This window comes from Eulemur rufifrons, chromosome 7, assembly GCF_041146395.1.
Source record: "Eulemur rufifrons isolate Redbay chromosome 7, OSU_ERuf_1, whole genome shotgun sequence".
In the NCBI taxonomy this organism is placed as follows: domain Eukaryota; kingdom Metazoa; phylum Chordata; class Mammalia; order Primates; family Lemuridae; genus Eulemur; species Eulemur rufifrons.
Genome location: NC_090989.1, coordinates 148473577 through 148490595, shown reverse-complemented (window position 1 = coordinate 148490595; position 17019 = coordinate 148473577). Strand labels below are relative to the sequence as shown.

Here is a 17019-nt window from a genome sequence, read left to right as displayed (position 1 = left end):
TCAAATGTGCTTGGCAAACTCTTGTTCAGACATTGCTCACATTCCAAATGTTCCTGCCTGAGTCCTACACAGGTCTGGGGAAGCACTACCTGTGTACTGGGAGTTAATGGTGGAGGAAGAGAAAGTAGATGTGGCCCTGAGAGAGGAGGTAGGGGAAGGAGTGCACTGGTCAGCTGACCAGGTGGCCTGGAGATTGGCTTGGCCCTTCTATTCAGTCTTGCGTCACAGTGTTAGGCAGGGACCAAATCTGCAGGTGCAGACACAGGCCAGGAGGGCGGTTCCTAGGGGCGGAGAAGCTGGGGAAGGGACTGCAGGAAAACCTGCAAAGAGCAGGAGCTTGAGGTTTTGAGGCACACACACCTGTGGAGTCGCAACTTTTTTTTTAACTTATAAAATCATTTTATTGTAAAATAAAACATATATATATAGAAAGACACACAAAAATAAAAACCGTTATGACTCAGTAAAATTTTTTATAAGGTACACACCACACAGGTCAAGAAAGAGACCTTGCCAGCCATCACAGAAACTCCTTCCATGTAACTTTGTTATAAGAACACCTGTCAATCATATAAATCAATCATCTGGTACCATCCCCTGGACCAGGCCAGTAAAAGGAAACCACCTGGGAGTCCTTAACATCTTTCTCCACTCATGGAGACTGACCTGTTCCTCTTTGGAACGTACTCCCGCTTTGTATAGCTCTCTTCTTTCCTGCAATAAAAGCTGTGCGTGTGGAATTGCTTCTTGTCTGTGGTCACTTCATCACACTGGCCTTGCTTGTGAATTTTTTAAGCAAGGAACCAAAGAACCAGGACAACAGGCTGCCAAGAGGCTGGACCTGACAACAGTGGGCAAGTCAATGCCCATTTGGCCTCAGTGTCCTCATTTGGGAAATGGTGACATCAGTCTGCTTCCCTGGCATGCTGTTATAGGAATCAAAAGTGGTAGTGGAGGGGAATACTGGATGAATCCACTATTTGTGTGCAGGCGAAAGGCTTTGAGTTCACTTGGTACACACAGATTCTTTTGTATCCTTCAGGCACCGTAGCACAGCCACGTCTTCTGGCCTTTACAAAAAGGTGTTTTATGATACTGCAGTGTAAACAGCCTCATTCTTTCACTCTAGAAAGGTAGTGGCCTCTCTTCTTCCTCCTGGACCTGCCTCCCACTTCCTGGGCACAGAGCCCGCGGTACCATTGGTGTTCGGTCTACTCCAGGATCCAAGGAGGCCGGTTCTTCCGGTTGGACCAAACCTCAAGGTCCATCCTCGACCCAGTTGAGGACCATTCTGATTCTCCCATTCTGGGAGCAGTGATGTCAAACTTGTGTTGCTGGGGAAACCTCGTCAGCAGGGAACCTGTGGAAAAGGGCTTGTCAGTAAAATCTGGGAATGCTGGATAGGGAAACATCTGCCCATGTGTACCGATGGCAGAGCTATTGCCCACAAGCGCCTTTTATTTAGGGTAAAATTAACAAACCCATTCTGTTCCTTCAACCCCTGCTTAGTACATATGACCTTCTTTAACCCTTTCATTTGTATGACTCTGGGGTTGCTTCAGAAACATTATTTAATGAATTATTCCCATGACTTGACTCCCAGGATTCTATTTTGTTTAATGGACCTTCAATCGAGAGCATACAATATTAAGGCCTATTTAGTCAGGGCAAAACCATTTACTGCATATATTCATTTTGCCTACTTGCTGTCCATGTCGCACAAGCCTCTTAGTGTTTTCATGTAACAGCATAGATGTATTTTGAGTAAATTATGGGTATGTTTTGACAAACTTTCACAGAGTAGTAAAATCTAAACTTGGGTGTTGTATGTAAAGAACATTGTATAGTCATTTATATCCTATGTATATATAAATAAATGATGTGGCTCCAGAAGTGGGAGGAGAATAAATCTAAGGCGTTTATTAACATGCGTGTTTGCACTTGTGTGAAAAATTCTGAGTTATGCGTCCTTTTTGCTAGATGGTATGATGTGGGGCTGACAGTGGGAGGGGGTTGTTGAGAGACGGTCTTCCCATGAAGTCTAGACAGGTGCAAGTGTTCAGATAGCCGTTAGCAATAATCCCCACCCAAAAGAGCAGTCACGTCACTGCACTAGGGGCTGGGAGGCCTGCTTCCTGTGCAGGCACTGCCTCTGCCCTGCTGGGTGCCCTGGGCAGGCATGCTCCCTGCTCTGGGCTTCTGTCTGTAACTAAGTTATCTCCCAGGACCAGCCTGGGCACAGGATGACCTCCAGGAGGCGCAGCTGCTGGCCATATCATCCGGTTCCCAGCCTGGGGCCTGTGCCCTTTTGCAGACGCCGTTCCTGCAGCAGCTGATAAAATTCCCAGAAAGGAAGCAAATGCACCATCCTCTCCTGACTATCCTCTAAACACACTGGGGAATTCATACTCCAAGTATCACTATACCATCTGTCCTGAGTCGGAATCTTTAGAGGAAGGCAACAACTTCTGAAATCAACATCTGAGTTACTGGGTGCTGGGATTTGGGAGTTGACAGAGCTTCAGATACCATCTGGTTTAACCTTCTTGTTGCTCAGGTGGGGAAGCTGAGCAACGAGAGGAGGGAGCCAGTGACTACGGCCCAGAGCTCTATCCCCCGTGAACAATGGGCAGCAGCCACAAAGAATAAAAGGGGGCTAGGTGCGGTGGCTCACACCTGTAATCCCAGCACTTAGGGAAGCCGAGGCAGGAGGATCACTTGAGGCCAGTTCAAGACCAGCCTGGGCAACATAAGCAAAACCTGTCCCTACAAAAAGTAAAATAAATTAGCCAGGCATGGTGATAGCATATGCCTGTAGTCCCAGCTACTCAGGAGGCTGAGGCAGGAGGACTGCTTGAGGCCAGGAGTTCGAGGCTGTAGTGAGCTATGATTGTGCCACTGCATTCTACCCAGGTGACTGAGGGAAACTCTGTCTCAAAAAAGAATAAAAGGTGATTTTGGCTCATGGAGGTGTTCTTTCTGTGGCAGGAGGACTGGGGAGGAGTTCAGGCTAATGTGTTGCCTTCTTTTTTCCTGGGCCCTTTCCCATGAAGGGGGCCAGGTGGCGAAGGTGCTGCTTGACAGCTGCCAAGCATCCTTGGGCAGTGCCATTGGAGGAGAGGCTCAGAGAGGAAAGGGCCACCTGAGTGCACCTGGCAGGGAGACCCTGCCTAGCTCAGCTGAGTCAGCTCCTAAGATGTCACTGGATCAAATGTGAAAGGCAAAATCTATAGAGTTCATCAAAGAACATGCAGAATACCTTTGTGGCCTGTGGTGGAAAAGGACTTTTTAAACGAAAATGTCACGGGCACAACCCTGAAGGCAAAGAGATCGATGAATTTCATTATATATAAATAAGGATTTCATGGGCAAAATTAAAATAATGTGGGAAGATACTTATAATGCCTGAAGGGATTAATACAGAAGCAATTCCTGTAGCTCAGCAAGAAAGAGGAATCCAAATAGAAAAATGAGCAATGTACAGAAAAGCCAAAAAAGCTAATAAGCATATGAAGAGGTTTAAAATCATTAACATCTACAGAGAAATACATATTAAAACAATAGTTTTAATCTTTTAATAGTTTTAAATAGTTTTAAGATGCCACGTTACACCTCTGAGTTTGGCCAAACCTGCAGAGCTGAGTGGCACCAGGCGTAGGAGGGGGTGTGGGGCTGCAGGGCCCCGTGCGCAGCTGGCGGGGGTGGGAGGCACAGCCCTTCCGCAGAGCCGTGCTCCTGGCAGGGGCTGAATCGTGTCCCTCCCGAAAGTCACGTGTTGAAGTCTAACTCTAGACCTCAGAACGTGACTGCAGTTGGAGACAGGACCCTTGAAACTGGGGGATGGACATGCTTGAAGCTCTGACTCGGGTGGGGCAAGGGCAATGTACGTAAACTAAACATCTGTAACCCTGTCATATGTTAAAATAAAAAAAATTAAAAAAAAAAAGAGGTAATTGAGATAAAACAAAGTTCTATAGGTGGGCCCAAGTCCACTAGGACTAGTGTCCATAAGAGATTAGGACGCAGGCCCAGGGGAAAGACACGTGAAGGCGCAAGGAGAAGACAGCCATCAGCCACCTTGATTTCGGACTGTTTAGCCTGCAGAATTATGAGAAAATAAATTTCTGTTGTTTAAGCCACCCAGACTCTGATACTTTTTTATGGAAGCCCCAGGAAACGAATACAGCGTACCTGCCCAAATAAAGCATGTGCACACCTTGCGATGTGGAAATTTTACCCCTGGTTATATGTCCCAGGAGAATTCTTACACAGATCGTTAAGGGAACATGTATGAAGATGACTGTTCACTGAAGCACCGTTTGTGTTGGTGGAAAGCAACCTGTGTATCCATCATGGACAGGTTAAGTGCGCACCATGGAGCACCACGGAGCAGGCAGAAGTATCAGATTTAGATGTAACATCACAACATGGATGGATCTTCACAACTCAGAGCTGGGTAAAAAATGATGTTTATAAGATTAGAAATAGATGCATACAAAATGGTGAAATATTTTGTAAGGATATATGCAAAAAGATACACGTTAAATACACAGGAATGGGTGCCTACAAGGGGCCAGGAACATGAGAGTTAAGTGTAGGATAGTAAGAAATTTTAAAAAAAGATTTCTAGACTCAGCAGTCAGGTCTGAAAGCTCTGGGAGAACAAGATGGGCTGCATTTCCCCTGGGAGATCTTGTCCTGGGTGTTCCCAGCCCCGGAGGAGACTGAGAAGGCTGGCCTTTGGGGGACTCCAAAGCCCCATGTGCTGCCTGAGCGTTTGAGCCTGCTGGGCTGCTTGGGTGGGGGGCATCTGAAGCTGAAGCCAGGGGCTGTGTTGGTCAGGGAGGGCTCTGGAGGCCATGGGGGACGTGGAAGGATGGAGAGCAGAGAGGAGAGGACTCCAGAGGGGAAAGCGGGCGGGTGGGAGCTGGCTCTGGCCACCAAGCCACCAGGGACTCTCTCCTCCCCAGATTCAGGCGTCTGACCAGTAGTTTCCTGGCCAAGTCTCTTTCCCACACGAGGCACGCACTCAGCTGAAGGGCTCTCACGAGGACAAGGGACATAGCTGCTGGGGGAAAGAGGTGCCCCCAAGGCAAGGCCTTTCTCCCACCCCAGAAATAGCCTGTTCTGGCTCCAGAGCCCAGAGAGTGAGGCTGGGGAAGGAAAGCTGGAGGCCGGTGGGAGTGGTGGGTGAGTAAAGGTGGCCAGGACTACCATGGCCCTGGGGGGTTGTCCCAGGAACATTTTCTGAGGCCCCAGGGATCAGACCAAGGGCCAGGGGCAAGGAACACAGGGCCGACATTGGAATGAACTTTCTCACAGAGCTGTCCAGCGGGGGTTGTGCAGGCAGGGAGTGCTCCACCCGGGAGGTGTGCAAGCAGAGACGGGATGTGTTGGATGGGATCTTGGAACATGCTGTCCCCATCCTGCAGACATTGTCTTGTCCTGAATGCTGGCGCAGGAGGGGACATTTGCCTATCTCCCGCATACCTCCTGTTGCATCCATCCCACAGGGCAAGCCAGACGCCAGTTGCAGGAAACAGCCTGTGCCAGCTCCCATTTGAAGAGTAAATATTAGTCTTTTCAAGAGCTGCCTGTTCTCTGTCACTTGGCACTGAGGACACTGAGCTGGGGGGGGGGGGGGCCCTCTTGTTCCCCACGCCCAAATGGAGTCTGTGAGCCCAGATCACTGCTGCAGTGGAGGCCCAAGAAACAAGCCTCTCCGCGCCCAGCCAGGCATCCTCTACCCATTGCTCTGCCAGCAGTGAGCACCTGAGCCCCTGCTCAAGTGAAGGGGGTTCAGACAGTGCTGAGGCCCCGCTCCCCAGCCCCAAGCTCGCCTCAGATACTGTCCAGCCTAGTTCTGCAGAGGCAGGGACCTCAGGGCCTCTGAGCCTCAGCTCTGACACACCTGGTTTAAAATCCTCTGATTTTCAGGAAGGAGTGGCCTGCTCCTGCTTCACTGCCAACCCCTTGGGGAGGCCTCCTCTGACCACCCCAACTAACAGAACACCCCCTCACTCTAGCCCTCACCCTGCTTGCTTACTTCTGAAATTTTTCTCATTTATTATCTGTCTCCACCCATTAGAGGGTCAGCTCCATGAGGACAGGGGCTCTGCCTTGTTCTCCATGGCATCCTGGGTATCTAGAACTGTGCACACGGGAATTCTTTGCTGAATAAACATAATGACAGTAATATTTTGAAACCATTAAATAGATATATTTCTCATCTCTCTGCCCCTGAAATTACATCCCTCTGAAGCCACTCCACCATTATGACCCAGGGAAAGGCAGAGAAGGGGATGTCATCTCTGAAAGGAAGAAGCCAGGACGGAGGGGAAGGGAAGGAAGCCCACTCTACAGCTGGTGAAGGGTGGAAAGGAGATGGGGAAGAGTCTGTCTGACATGTGTCTCAGTCTCATCATCTGGGATGAAATTTTGGGGGAAAACTGAAAGCTGAAAATAGAGGGGGGTGTGTCCCACTCTGTGTTCGGAAGAAGCTCCCAGGCCACCTGTGCCCTGTAAGTGCCCCTTCTGGATAAAAATGGTGGAGCTACAGATTTAATGGCCAGAAGGCCTGGAAGAGATCCACAAGTTCCTGTGTGCTCCCCAAGCCATGAGGAAGGTGGCCGAGTTGGAACTGGCGGACCTATCATGGTGCTACCATTGTTAATGGTGGAAGCGAGTCTGCCATAGAAGTCATTATAAAGGCAGCGCACACCCAAGGATGGATGGAGGCATGGCTGAGACTGACTGGAGGAGTCTGAGAGGCCAGAGGAAGCCACAGTGGGACTGGGTCAGCTTGGGTAGACCCTGGGGCCCCAGCCCAGAGAGCAGGCTATGAGTACTCCAGTGACAGTCTGTAGCAGCAGGGCCAGCGAGTGTCCATGAAGACCCTAGTGCACAAGGACCTTTGTGTGAGGTTCCTCTTCCCTGCCCCCAGCAGGCCACCCGTATTAGACCTTCTGCCTTGTATCCTATTGGCCCACCTTTGCCAGCTTCCTGCAGGAGTAACCTGACAGCTTCTCAGCTCATCTGCACCCCATAGCTAGCACTTTCTGCCCAAGGGCTCCTCTGGCTACGTGCTGGGGGACACTTGCAGGAACCTGCTTAATGCTCGTGCCTGCCAAGCCTGGAAGGATGAGGGGGTTGACATGGGCAAACCTTGAGCACTAGATGATGGGAATCAGTGGCCAATGCTCTCCTTTTACGTCCCTCAGGAAGACAATTCTGAGGCGTGTCTCCCAGCTCCTCAGCAGGTCCCAGTGGCAATGAGTTCCCATTGCCCCAGCAGTGGCCACCTCAGTAGCTAACCTTTATATTGGCTGTCCTCATTTCCCTGTTTCCTTCTTCTCTGTTTCCTGGTCACAGACCCTTGTCTCAGGCTCTGCTTTTTGGGGACTTGGGCTATAATGCCACCCAGGTCCCCGTGCTAGAAATTATCTATTGGTATTTGGTCTCTTCTCTTGCCCCTTCCATGTTCCTCTGTGTTACAGGGGCTGGAAGGCTCAAAATTGCCTTTCCCAAATTCCCTTGCTGCTGGAGATCTAATGCAACTTAGGCTCTGGCGGAGGGAAGCACTGCAGAGAGAGTCAGAGGCAGGAGGGAGGTGGAGGCCTACAGCATGGGGCTGATGGGTGGGATCTGGCAGACAAGAGTGGTTTGCAGCAGCAGGAGACTATGTTCCTTCCACTTTCTTGTCACCAGCTTAATGGATGTGCAATTGGGAGGTTGCAATAATTTTCTGCAAGGTGGCAGCTGTGGTGGTGTGACCATGAAGGATAAAGGTGGCCCAAACTTCCAATCCTCCGAGGCTTCCAACATTTAATTCCCTACATTAAATCTCTTTCTGCACAAAATACCTAGAGTGTTTTATGTTTCCTGCACTGAACCAGGTTTAGCTCCTTCACCTTCACCATATACTATACCACCAGGTTCAGGTAGAGGGAATCTGAAAGATCACACATTTACCCAAAGAGACATCCAAAAAGAGACTGTAAGTCAGAGTCTGTTGCTTACCTACTCAATAGCCATTTCCTCCTCTTCCTCAGCAGATCAACTTCCCTTATAGAAGCTGGCCTCTCTTGCAGCTGGGATTTGGGTATGTAAACTAATCGTGGCCTGAGGAGAGTGTGCAGAAGGTGGGTCCTGGGATAGGTTATCTCCCCTGATTAAATGACTCACATAGGAGAAATTCTCCTCCCTGCCCGCTGATGGGATTGTGTGAGAACATGATGCTTGGGGCAGCAATGGCCATTTTGCAATCATGAGAGGATAAGTCTGAGGCTCAAAGTCTATATGCGAGAATGGCAGAGTGGACACATAGAAAACACCCAGGTCTATGATGACATTGTTGAGCTGCTAAATTTGTCCTGGAGCTGCCTACTTCTAGCAGGCCTCACCTTGGCAGGATCCTCTTCTGAGCTACATAGAGGCCGGTCTAGAGCTCTCCAAAGTTTCTTCCATGCTGAAATCCTGGGACTCAGGGATGCTGGGAGCCCTGGGGGCTGGGCTGGGACTAGGGTGAGGCAAATGACGTACTTGCCTTGGGTACAAAATTTAAGGGGTGGCAAAAAATCTTGCTAATCAAGATAATATTTTAACATAATATTTTAAAAAATAAAAATTAATGCAAAAAGTACAAGAACAAAACATCAATATTTTATACATAGAATCAGTGTCACCAACTAGGTCTGCTCTTCTTGTGTTTCCACACAGGATACCCACAATGATCTCCTTTATGAAAATCCATACAACAAAGAGGCAGGGCTCTGGGATTTGGAGAACTGGGTTCAAGGCCAGGCTTTACCAGAGATGGTACTGACAATCCCAAGCAAGTCCCTTTCCTTCTCTGGACTTTGGTTACCCCGCCTGTCCTGCATGGAGGCTGGGGCATTGCCAGGGTGGCCTCCTGACCTGTCCTCCTCATCCCCATGGCCTGCTGAGGACACAGCCTCTTCCTCAGAGGCTGTGTCTCCAGGGCCATCGACTCCTGGCTATTAATATCCCATCCATCCCTGGCCTGATCAGGGTGTTTAATGACTGCCAGCTGTGGCTCTGGCCCCCTCCCCCGGGAAAGATAAGAGCAGTTCCTGTTCCCACATGGGGGGAGGCTGGGTCATTGTTCGTTAAAACAGGCCCTGGGTGATCGGTGGGAATGGACGGCTGAATCCGACTCCTCACCCCACCCCTGCCAGCACAGTCCCCACACACCCCTCCCCTACAGGGGCTGCCCTCGTCTCCCAGCTCCCTGTCTGGGCCTTGTCACTTTAGGTCCTGATTCCAGTAGCCTTGGGGCTTCTCCACAGATGTCCTACAGACATTACATTCAGCATGTCCCAAAGCAGGTCATCATCTCCCCAACCCTCCTCCTCCCTCACCTGGATGATGGATTGGCAGCCTTGCCCAGGCCTGCCCCTTAGGCCCTTCTCAGCAGCCAGAGTGTCCTGCCCAAAGCCCACCCTCCTCCCCTTGGCCTCATGTAGGAAGCCTCCACGTGCTCCTGTGGGAAAGGGCCCCCTATACCTGCTCCCCTGGATTCAGGTGTCCTTGGCACCTATCATGCTCCCTCGGGCCCCAAAGGACACCTACCTAGTCCTTGGAGAAAACCTCAGTGTTGCCTCTCCTAAGAAGCTGTCACTGTCCATTCTGCTGGCAGACTGGCTGTCCTCCTTGGGCAGCCTGTGCCCTGGAGTGGCGGGAATCACCCACATGGTGGCCTCCACCACGTAGGGGATGGTGGCTCTCTGCACTGGGATGGTGGGGGGTTCCTTGTCCTTGCCTTCCCAGGAGGTACCCACCTGACTTAACAGGGCCTTGCCCTCAGGGACTGGGGTCAGGGCTCAGGGAGGGGCCAGGGGCCAGCCTGTGGCCAACCAGAGGCTGGGTTCCACCTGGGGTGGCAGCTGGGTCTGAGGCGGGGTTTGTGTCAGTGGCCTGGGCCTGAGGACAGGCCTTGGGCCTCCTTAATTCCATGCTAACCCTGAAAACCAGTGCTGTGGCCTCACCGCCTCCTCCTGCTTGTATCTCCCTCTGCCTGGAACTCAGGAGAAAAACCTGCCCTCTGTGACACTTGGCCTCCTGGGAAGGGGCCTTGTTTGTGCCTTGAGGCCAACTTTGGAGAAGTCCTTGTAGTACCCACCAGGTGGCGATAAAGATGACAGGTGCATGGCAGGGCAGGAGGGGGACGTGGGAGCTGGGGAGGAGGAAGGCAACTGGGAGAAATCTGCTCGTGGTTACCCCTATCCATGACTGTTCTCGGCCTGCGATGCCTGTCTATGGCCTCTGCCGGCCTGAGACTGTGTTTCAGTTTCCCCCATCCCCGAATGCCCATCACTGAGCTTTTCCTCTCTTGTCACCTCTCTGGGCAGGGCCCCACCTATGTTTTCCTTTTTGTTGCCCACGTCTTGGGTCTCTCTGCTTCCTTCACTCTCCACCCTCTCGGCTGATAACTTCTTCCCTCCCCAGGGCTGTCTGCCTTACCCTAAAGCCATTACACACTAATAGGCGACTTCAGTGGCTGTGGTGTGTGGGCTAGGTCCAGCTTGGTGTGGGGGCCCCTCCTGGCCTTCACACAGCTCAGTCAGCCCGTAGAGTCCCTGACCGGGAAGGCAGGGTGCTGCTCTTTCCTCTGCAAACACTCTGCTCCCACGGGCCTGCTGGTTCTTCTCATTTCTGTTTCCACTCTCCCTCCGCCCTCTTCTACCAGCCTGAGCTCACCTCTCAAGAGGGAGTCCCACCAGTTTCTGACCTTCTCCCTGCACAGCCTCCATCCTCTGTGTATTCCCCAGCCCCCCCGGATGACTCGAGCTCCCCCTCTCCAGCCGCTGTCCTTCCCCTGAGCCCAGAATGGGTGGCAGAGGGCTCTGGGCTGTCCCCTCCTTGTCAGCCACCCACGCCTTAGCCAGGAGCTAAGCTAAGCCAGCTAGCAGCCTCCCCTATTGTGCAGGTGGAGAAACTGGTGTCCAGAGATGGGTGGGGGTCTGCTCATGGTCTCTGAGAAAGTCTGAAGCAGATTTGGGACTAAGACTAGGGCTGGGTCTTCTGGACCTTACTGAGGAGCATGAGTGGATGTGTTCCCTGGAACTGGTTCAGAGAGGCACTAAGTAGGGAGGGGAGTGAGTGACATGCCCCAGCTGGATGAAGGGAGCATGGACAGACCACCTGCTCCCTATCTCTCATTGCCTATGCCTTGTGGAGGTAGGGATGTGAGACACCCAGGGAAGAATGGAACAAGTGCCAGGTGCCCAACACCCCACCTCAGCTCTCCACTATGAGCACTTCATTGGCGGTCATCACTGTTGGTCTGGGCAGGGGAAGGGGAAGGAGGGTGACAAGAATGCTCTCTCCAGTGAGCCTGGAGTGCCTGAGGCCAAGACCAGGGGCACTGCCTCCTTGTCATCCTACAGCTGAGCGTGCACAGGGCAGGGCGTGGAGTGTGAATCTAGGTGGAGAGAGCCTGCCACCCCCAGGGATTCTGGAAATGCTGATCAAGGAGCATTTCCTTGAGGCTGCCCAGCCCCAGGTTCACAGTCACTCTTATCCTGGACTGATCATCCCCGACCTGGGCCTCTGAGGGATGCTGGGTTGGAGCTGTCCTTTGATGATGGGTCCTGGGCTGGCACCGAGTAGGACAAGGCTTTGAAGGAGCTTTGCAGGCACATCTGAGCCTTTGCTAGCCTATTCTCACAACTTTTGACCAGCATGGCATCCCTCTCCTGCTCCTCCAGCAAGTTTGCAGGAGGCAGAACCCAAGGAGGGCAGCTCGGGCAAGGCTTTGGAGACAGCTCTTGCTGACTGACATCGACTTCACCATGCTCCATCTCCATCTAAACCTATCTATTAGTCGTATTGTCTCTGCTCAGTCACTTGTGTTAGTGACATTTGTGCTGTCCTCTACCTCTTCTTGACTGAGCCCTGGGCAATGAAGACATGGTCATTCTATACCTCGTTTGCTCCTTGTCTGCAGGAATGACTGAGACCTGTCAAACACTCACAGTTAGCTATATCTGGGACCACAGGAAGCTCTGTCAGATGTTTTGTATTGATCCAAGACTAGAATGATCGCTTCTGGGCTGGACTTAGGGATTGGGGGACATAATGGAGACCAGGTCTAACTTCATCACACTCAGAAGAAAGAGGATACAACTTGAAAAGATGGGAGTTGAAGGCCCTCAGAACTGTGTGCTTCTCATATGGAAATGGGTGTGTGGGGGGAGGTTCCTGTCAAATGCCAGAGGGGTGGTGACATCTGGCTTCAGCATTGCTGTGGACACCCCTCCTTGGGGTGGGGGGAGATTGCTACAAGGTGAAAGCTGGTTCCCATTTTAGGCCATGGGAGAACATCAACCACCAGGAAAACCAAGCCAATCCAAGCCAGTATTTATTGTTTCACAAGCCTGTGCAGTCCCGAGGGGATATCTGGTGGGGGTGTGGGTAGGAAGCTGTGTGGCCACAGAGGCAAAGGGCAGACAGAGGATGCCACAAACTAACTCTTGTCCAGATGATACCTGGGCTGAAGGACTCTTCAGCCACACTCCAGGGAGGGTAGGGTGAGAACAGGGACTCAAGAATAATGGCAGTAACAATATCAGTGGTGATACAAATAGCCGAGGGGATCCAGCTGGTTACAGTATATAAAAGGTAGCAGTTAAGAGTCTGTGCTTTCACCTTTCCATCAGCCAGACCTGAGTTCAAATCCTGTCTGTGCGACAGGGTGAGGTTCCTGCTCTCTGTGAGACTGTTTCCTGATCCATGAAATAGGCACAGTAATTCCCACTTTGCTGGGTTGATTCGAGGATGAAAGGGCCCAGGAGTGCACGTCTCTGAGCCCTGTTACAATAGTTGGCACATAAGTGGGCAGCCAAGGAGGGCAGCTCTTGATCCCTGTTGCTTCCACAGCCTGTGGGATGCGTATGACTGGTGTCACTGATTGCACTTGACCGATGAAGCCAGATGGAGCTTGGAGAGCAGGTAGGCTTACTCTGAGACCTCAGCATTTGCTGCCTGCTGTCTCCTTACTTTCCAGAGGCCTCAGAGTTCCTCAGTCCGTGGGTTGCATTGTTCCAGCCACCAGACTGACACTCCACTTCAGGGGGGCTACAAAGGTAGCCGTGCTCTCCAAACCAAAACTCCAGGCAGACTAACTAACTCACTCACCTTGAGGAGCTGGTAGCTAAGAGGAGGGCACCCGAGGAGGGACCTGCATCTTCAGAGAGATGCCTGAATGGCAATGCTGAACCCACAGGAACTTGGCAGCGATGGTGAAACTTCAGGCACTGTCGGGGTTGTTGTTGGTGGTGGCCCTCCGGTGCAGGACCTTAATGCCCTCAGATCACAGCGTTGTTTGAGGGTGAGCAGTTGCTTTCCTTTGATTGGGCAGAAGAGCTACCAGGGGCGGAGTCAGGATGAAAGTATGCAGATTTCTCGCCCTTGATTGGAGGAGGGGCCTCTAGAGGAGGAGTCTGATGACTAAGTCCCACCCCACATTCTCCAGGGGACCAGCTCCCAGATCTGCTACGTGCCTAGAAACGCACGAGGCCGGTGCAAGGGCTGCGTTCTCCAGGAGTGTCCGGATGACCTGGGTGTTGGGGCAGCCTCCGAGCCCAGGGTTGGGGCTGGCCGCGCCCGGGCAGGCCTCAGTCCCCAGCACCGGCCGGGGTGGGTGAGAGGGGGCAGGAGGGGCCGCCTTGGGCCCCTGGGCTCCTGGTGGTCAGACCAGGGAGACTTCGGCCTGAAAACTGGAGGAGCGGCGTGCGCCTGGGCTGACTCGGGTCAGCATGGACACCTGTGTGCTGCACGTGGCGCCGTTGCTGCCTCCCAACGGGTGCTGGTATTTGGGGCTCCAGCCTAGGACACCCTGCAGGTGCCAGCGCCGCCACTTCCGCCGCAGCTCCGCCTGCACCTAGGAGAGGGAAGAGTGGTTGGCCCACTGCTGATTGGGCTTCTCTCGATTTAGGGTGCTGAGCCTGCCATCCTCTTTGGGAAGTCTAAATGGAGAGACCCGGATGCTGCCTTGGGCAGTGCAGAGTTGGGACTGGGTTGGGGTCAAGGTCAAATCAAGGCCTTGGAGTGGGAGGAGGTGAGAGGAAGAGAGGATCAGAGAATGCAGTCCAGGGAGGGAGAGGGATGCTGCCCAGGGGCGGCTGTACCCAATTCTCCTTACCCTGGCCCTCCAGCTCACTTGAGCTCATCCAAGTGGATTTTTGTGCATTGTAACCAGGGCTCCACAGTGACTCAACCTTCACTTGAAGCGCCCCCCTCCCCCACTCTGCACACAGCCACTGAACTAGGTGTTTCTCAAACTCTAAGGCACACATGAGACCACAGGGGTTTTTGTTAAAATGCAGATTCTAAGCCAGAAGGTCTGGGGTGGTCCCAGAGATTTGAATTTTTAACAAGGTCCTAAGTGACCCTGATGCTACTAGTGGAGGATCACAGTTGGAGTAATAAGGTTTAACCTGCCTTGCTCTGGACCCTGGGCCTGGGAGTTCAAGGTCTGGGAGGGGCTTACCTCGCCATTGAGGAAGCAGTAGAGGATGGCCACCACAAAACCCTGGGGAGAAAGGGGACAGGAGAGGTTAGGTAGACAGGTCTCAGGAGCTCCCAACCCTGGCCCCACCCCTGTGTGCCCCTGGTTAAGGAAAGGGCTAAGTACAAAGTACTTAACCAATACTTAATATAGTGAAAAGACTGGAATCCGGTGGCAAGTCCCCAGGTTAATCCCCTTAAAGGCCAGAGAAGAATGTAGGCTTAAGTCAACAGTTCATACCTGGAAAGACCCCACGATGAGCTCAAAGACCATTTTGGCTTCAGTCTTAAAGTTGTCGGGGAAGAAGGCAAACATGATGTAGTGAACTCCAAACAGGGGGATCAGCAGGAGCGTGGACTTGGCCAGCCTCCTGAGGACAGGGGAGGGGCAGGCCATGGGTATGTGTGTCCACACGTGTGGATACGATAGGGCCTGGCATGGGAAGCTGGGAGCACAGAGATGGGGACACTGACCAGGACGTGTGAGAAGGGACTGTTGGCTCCCCAAAATATTATGCCCACATATGCTCCAGTTCCATATCCGCAGTGCCTCTGCCCTCATGCCCAAGGAGGGAAGTGCTGGAGGGAAGCATGAGGGAGAAAGAAACCCCCCCATTCTCTCTCTTCTGGAGGAAAGAGTGTGCAGGAGGGGCCAGTAGGGATGATGCATAACAGTGGATTTCAGCTAATGGAGAGATGTTCTCAGGTAACGAGAGATGGTGGTTCCCCCTCTCCTGGTCTCAGTTTCCCCAATCTGTATGATGGGGTAAATACATGCTCGACATAGTCAAATTACAGAAACAGGGGCCCACTCTAAACTTGGAAGTGCTTTGGGTGCTATGAAGTGCAGTGCATTTACGAGAGAACAATTCCCTACTGGGAATGAGGACTTCTGGGAAGGAAGTCTTTCTAACTGGGGTGCTGACCACATATGCCCAAGGCCACTTGGGAGGCTGATAGGTGCCCAAGTTTGTGCTTGCTCACCAGGGATGACCCAGGGTTAATCAGTGGAGTCCTCTGTCTTTGGCTTTTCTACTGTGTCCACTCCTCCAGGAGTTGCCACTTCTCTGTGGGGTTACATCCCTCTCCCTATATCTCCCCGTGCAATGCACACACTCCCAGTATGCTCTGAGGGATCAGCTCCTTCTTCACAGCCTTGTGTGCTCAGTAGGGTGGGCATTCACTCTAAATGCCCACCCTCTCTCATGCACAGGGTTCAGGCCTCCCAGCCACCTGACCTCACAGCGGGTCCTGGCAGTGTGAGCCGTGGTTCCCTGGCTGGGAGAGGTCTGGGCGCAGGGTGGTTAAGGAGAGTCTCTGCCTCTACCTCTCCTGCCTTGGCAGTCAGGCCAGGGAGGCCTAGCCTGGGGCCTGAGGTCCCACAGCAAGCTGGCCCTGCCCTTCCCACCTCTTCCCGGACCTGGTTCTCAGTCATGCTAAGATCCTGAGCACTGCCCACCCCTCCTTGGCTACAAACCTATCCTACATGCCAGAGACTGACAGATGGAGGCTTTCTTTAAATTGAAGGCTTATGGGGAGGTGGAGAGTGGGAGCTCACAGCCTCTCCTCGAGGAGCTCCATCTCCAGCTCCCCCCATCCCCTCTGCCTGCTGACAGCTGTTTCCTTTCCATTGCACCCACATGGACCTGGCCATGACCATGACCAGATCTCTTTGCCTCAGATTTGAGCCCTTTCAAACCTTCCTACGTTGGGGGAAATAAGGCCCCATCGGCAAAGCAGAGGATGTGGGTGCACAGGCCAGATGTGCTGCCCCTCAGCAAACTGCAGACCCCCCCAGGGCCCTTGCTTCTCAGACAGGAAGGGAAGCTCTACCTACACACCCAGCAGGAGAGCATACTGTCACACCAGGAATGTGAGTCTTAGTCTCATCAGAGACAGTCACAGGATTCCAGAATAGAATCCTAAATCCAGCAGCTCGTGACATTCTAGCCGGGAATCTTAGAACCACAGCTCAGACTCCCTAAAGAGAAGCCAGGCCAAGAAGAACATTCTAGAACCTCAGGACTGGGAGGCCCTTGTGGGGTGTTCCAGGTTTGTCTTGTGTGCATAGCACTGCTACTCAATCTCCTGTTCCTGTCCGTGGGCATGCAGACCCTACTTGCCTTCCCACAGCCTCCCTTTCTACATGTTCATGTTTCTTTAGCTCTGCCTTCAAGCCCTGTGGCTCCCATGAAAACCTGCCTGTTTCCCCAGTCCTCCCAAGCACGGGGAACAGTCCTCACACCTTTCCAAGCACTGTCCCATGAATACTGTGCCCCCTTCTCCCTGCCCATGGTGATGTGCTCCCAAATCCTGAGGAGGGGGGAGTGTGTATCAGTTTCTCCTCTGTAAAAAGGGGACAATTTTACAGGGGACTGTGTGGATGAAATGAGATGACGCAAGGAAACCCCTTAGCACATGTCTGGCATGTAAGCTGCAGATGCCATTGTTACTATTGGGGAATATTGAGTCCTAAATGTGCTGCCTCAC

General features: G+C 52.4%; 2 protein-coding genes across 5 annotated transcripts in view; one reads left to right on the top strand and one right to left on the bottom strand.

The window, feature by feature from the left end:
• Window positions 1–1926, top strand: part of SEC22C (SEC22 homolog C, vesicle trafficking protein) — a 59426-nt gene extending 57500 nt beyond the window's left edge. The window contains exon 7 of the mRNA XM_069475580.1: window positions 1221–1926. Coding sequence (XP_069331681.1) covers window positions 1221–1283 — 63 coding nt within the window. The 3' untranslated portion in view covers window positions 1284–1926. The remainder of the gene's footprint in view (window positions 1–1220) is intronic.
• Window positions 1927–12370: 10444 nt separating this feature from the next.
• Window positions 12371–17019, bottom strand: part of VIPR1 (vasoactive intestinal peptide receptor 1) — a 32603-nt gene continuing 27954 nt past the window's right edge. For all 4 annotated transcript variants that reach the window (XM_069475572.1, XM_069475573.1, XM_069475574.1 and 1 more), the window contains 3 exons: window positions 14771–14900; window positions 14513–14554; window positions 12371–13903 (listed from right to left, as the gene is read on the bottom strand). In XM_069475572.1, coding sequence (XP_069331673.1) covers window positions 13712–13903; window positions 14513–14554; window positions 14771–14900 — 364 coding nt within the window. In that variant the 3' untranslated portion in view covers window positions 12371–13711. The remainder of the gene's footprint in view (window positions 13904–14512; window positions 14555–14770; window positions 14901–17019) is intronic.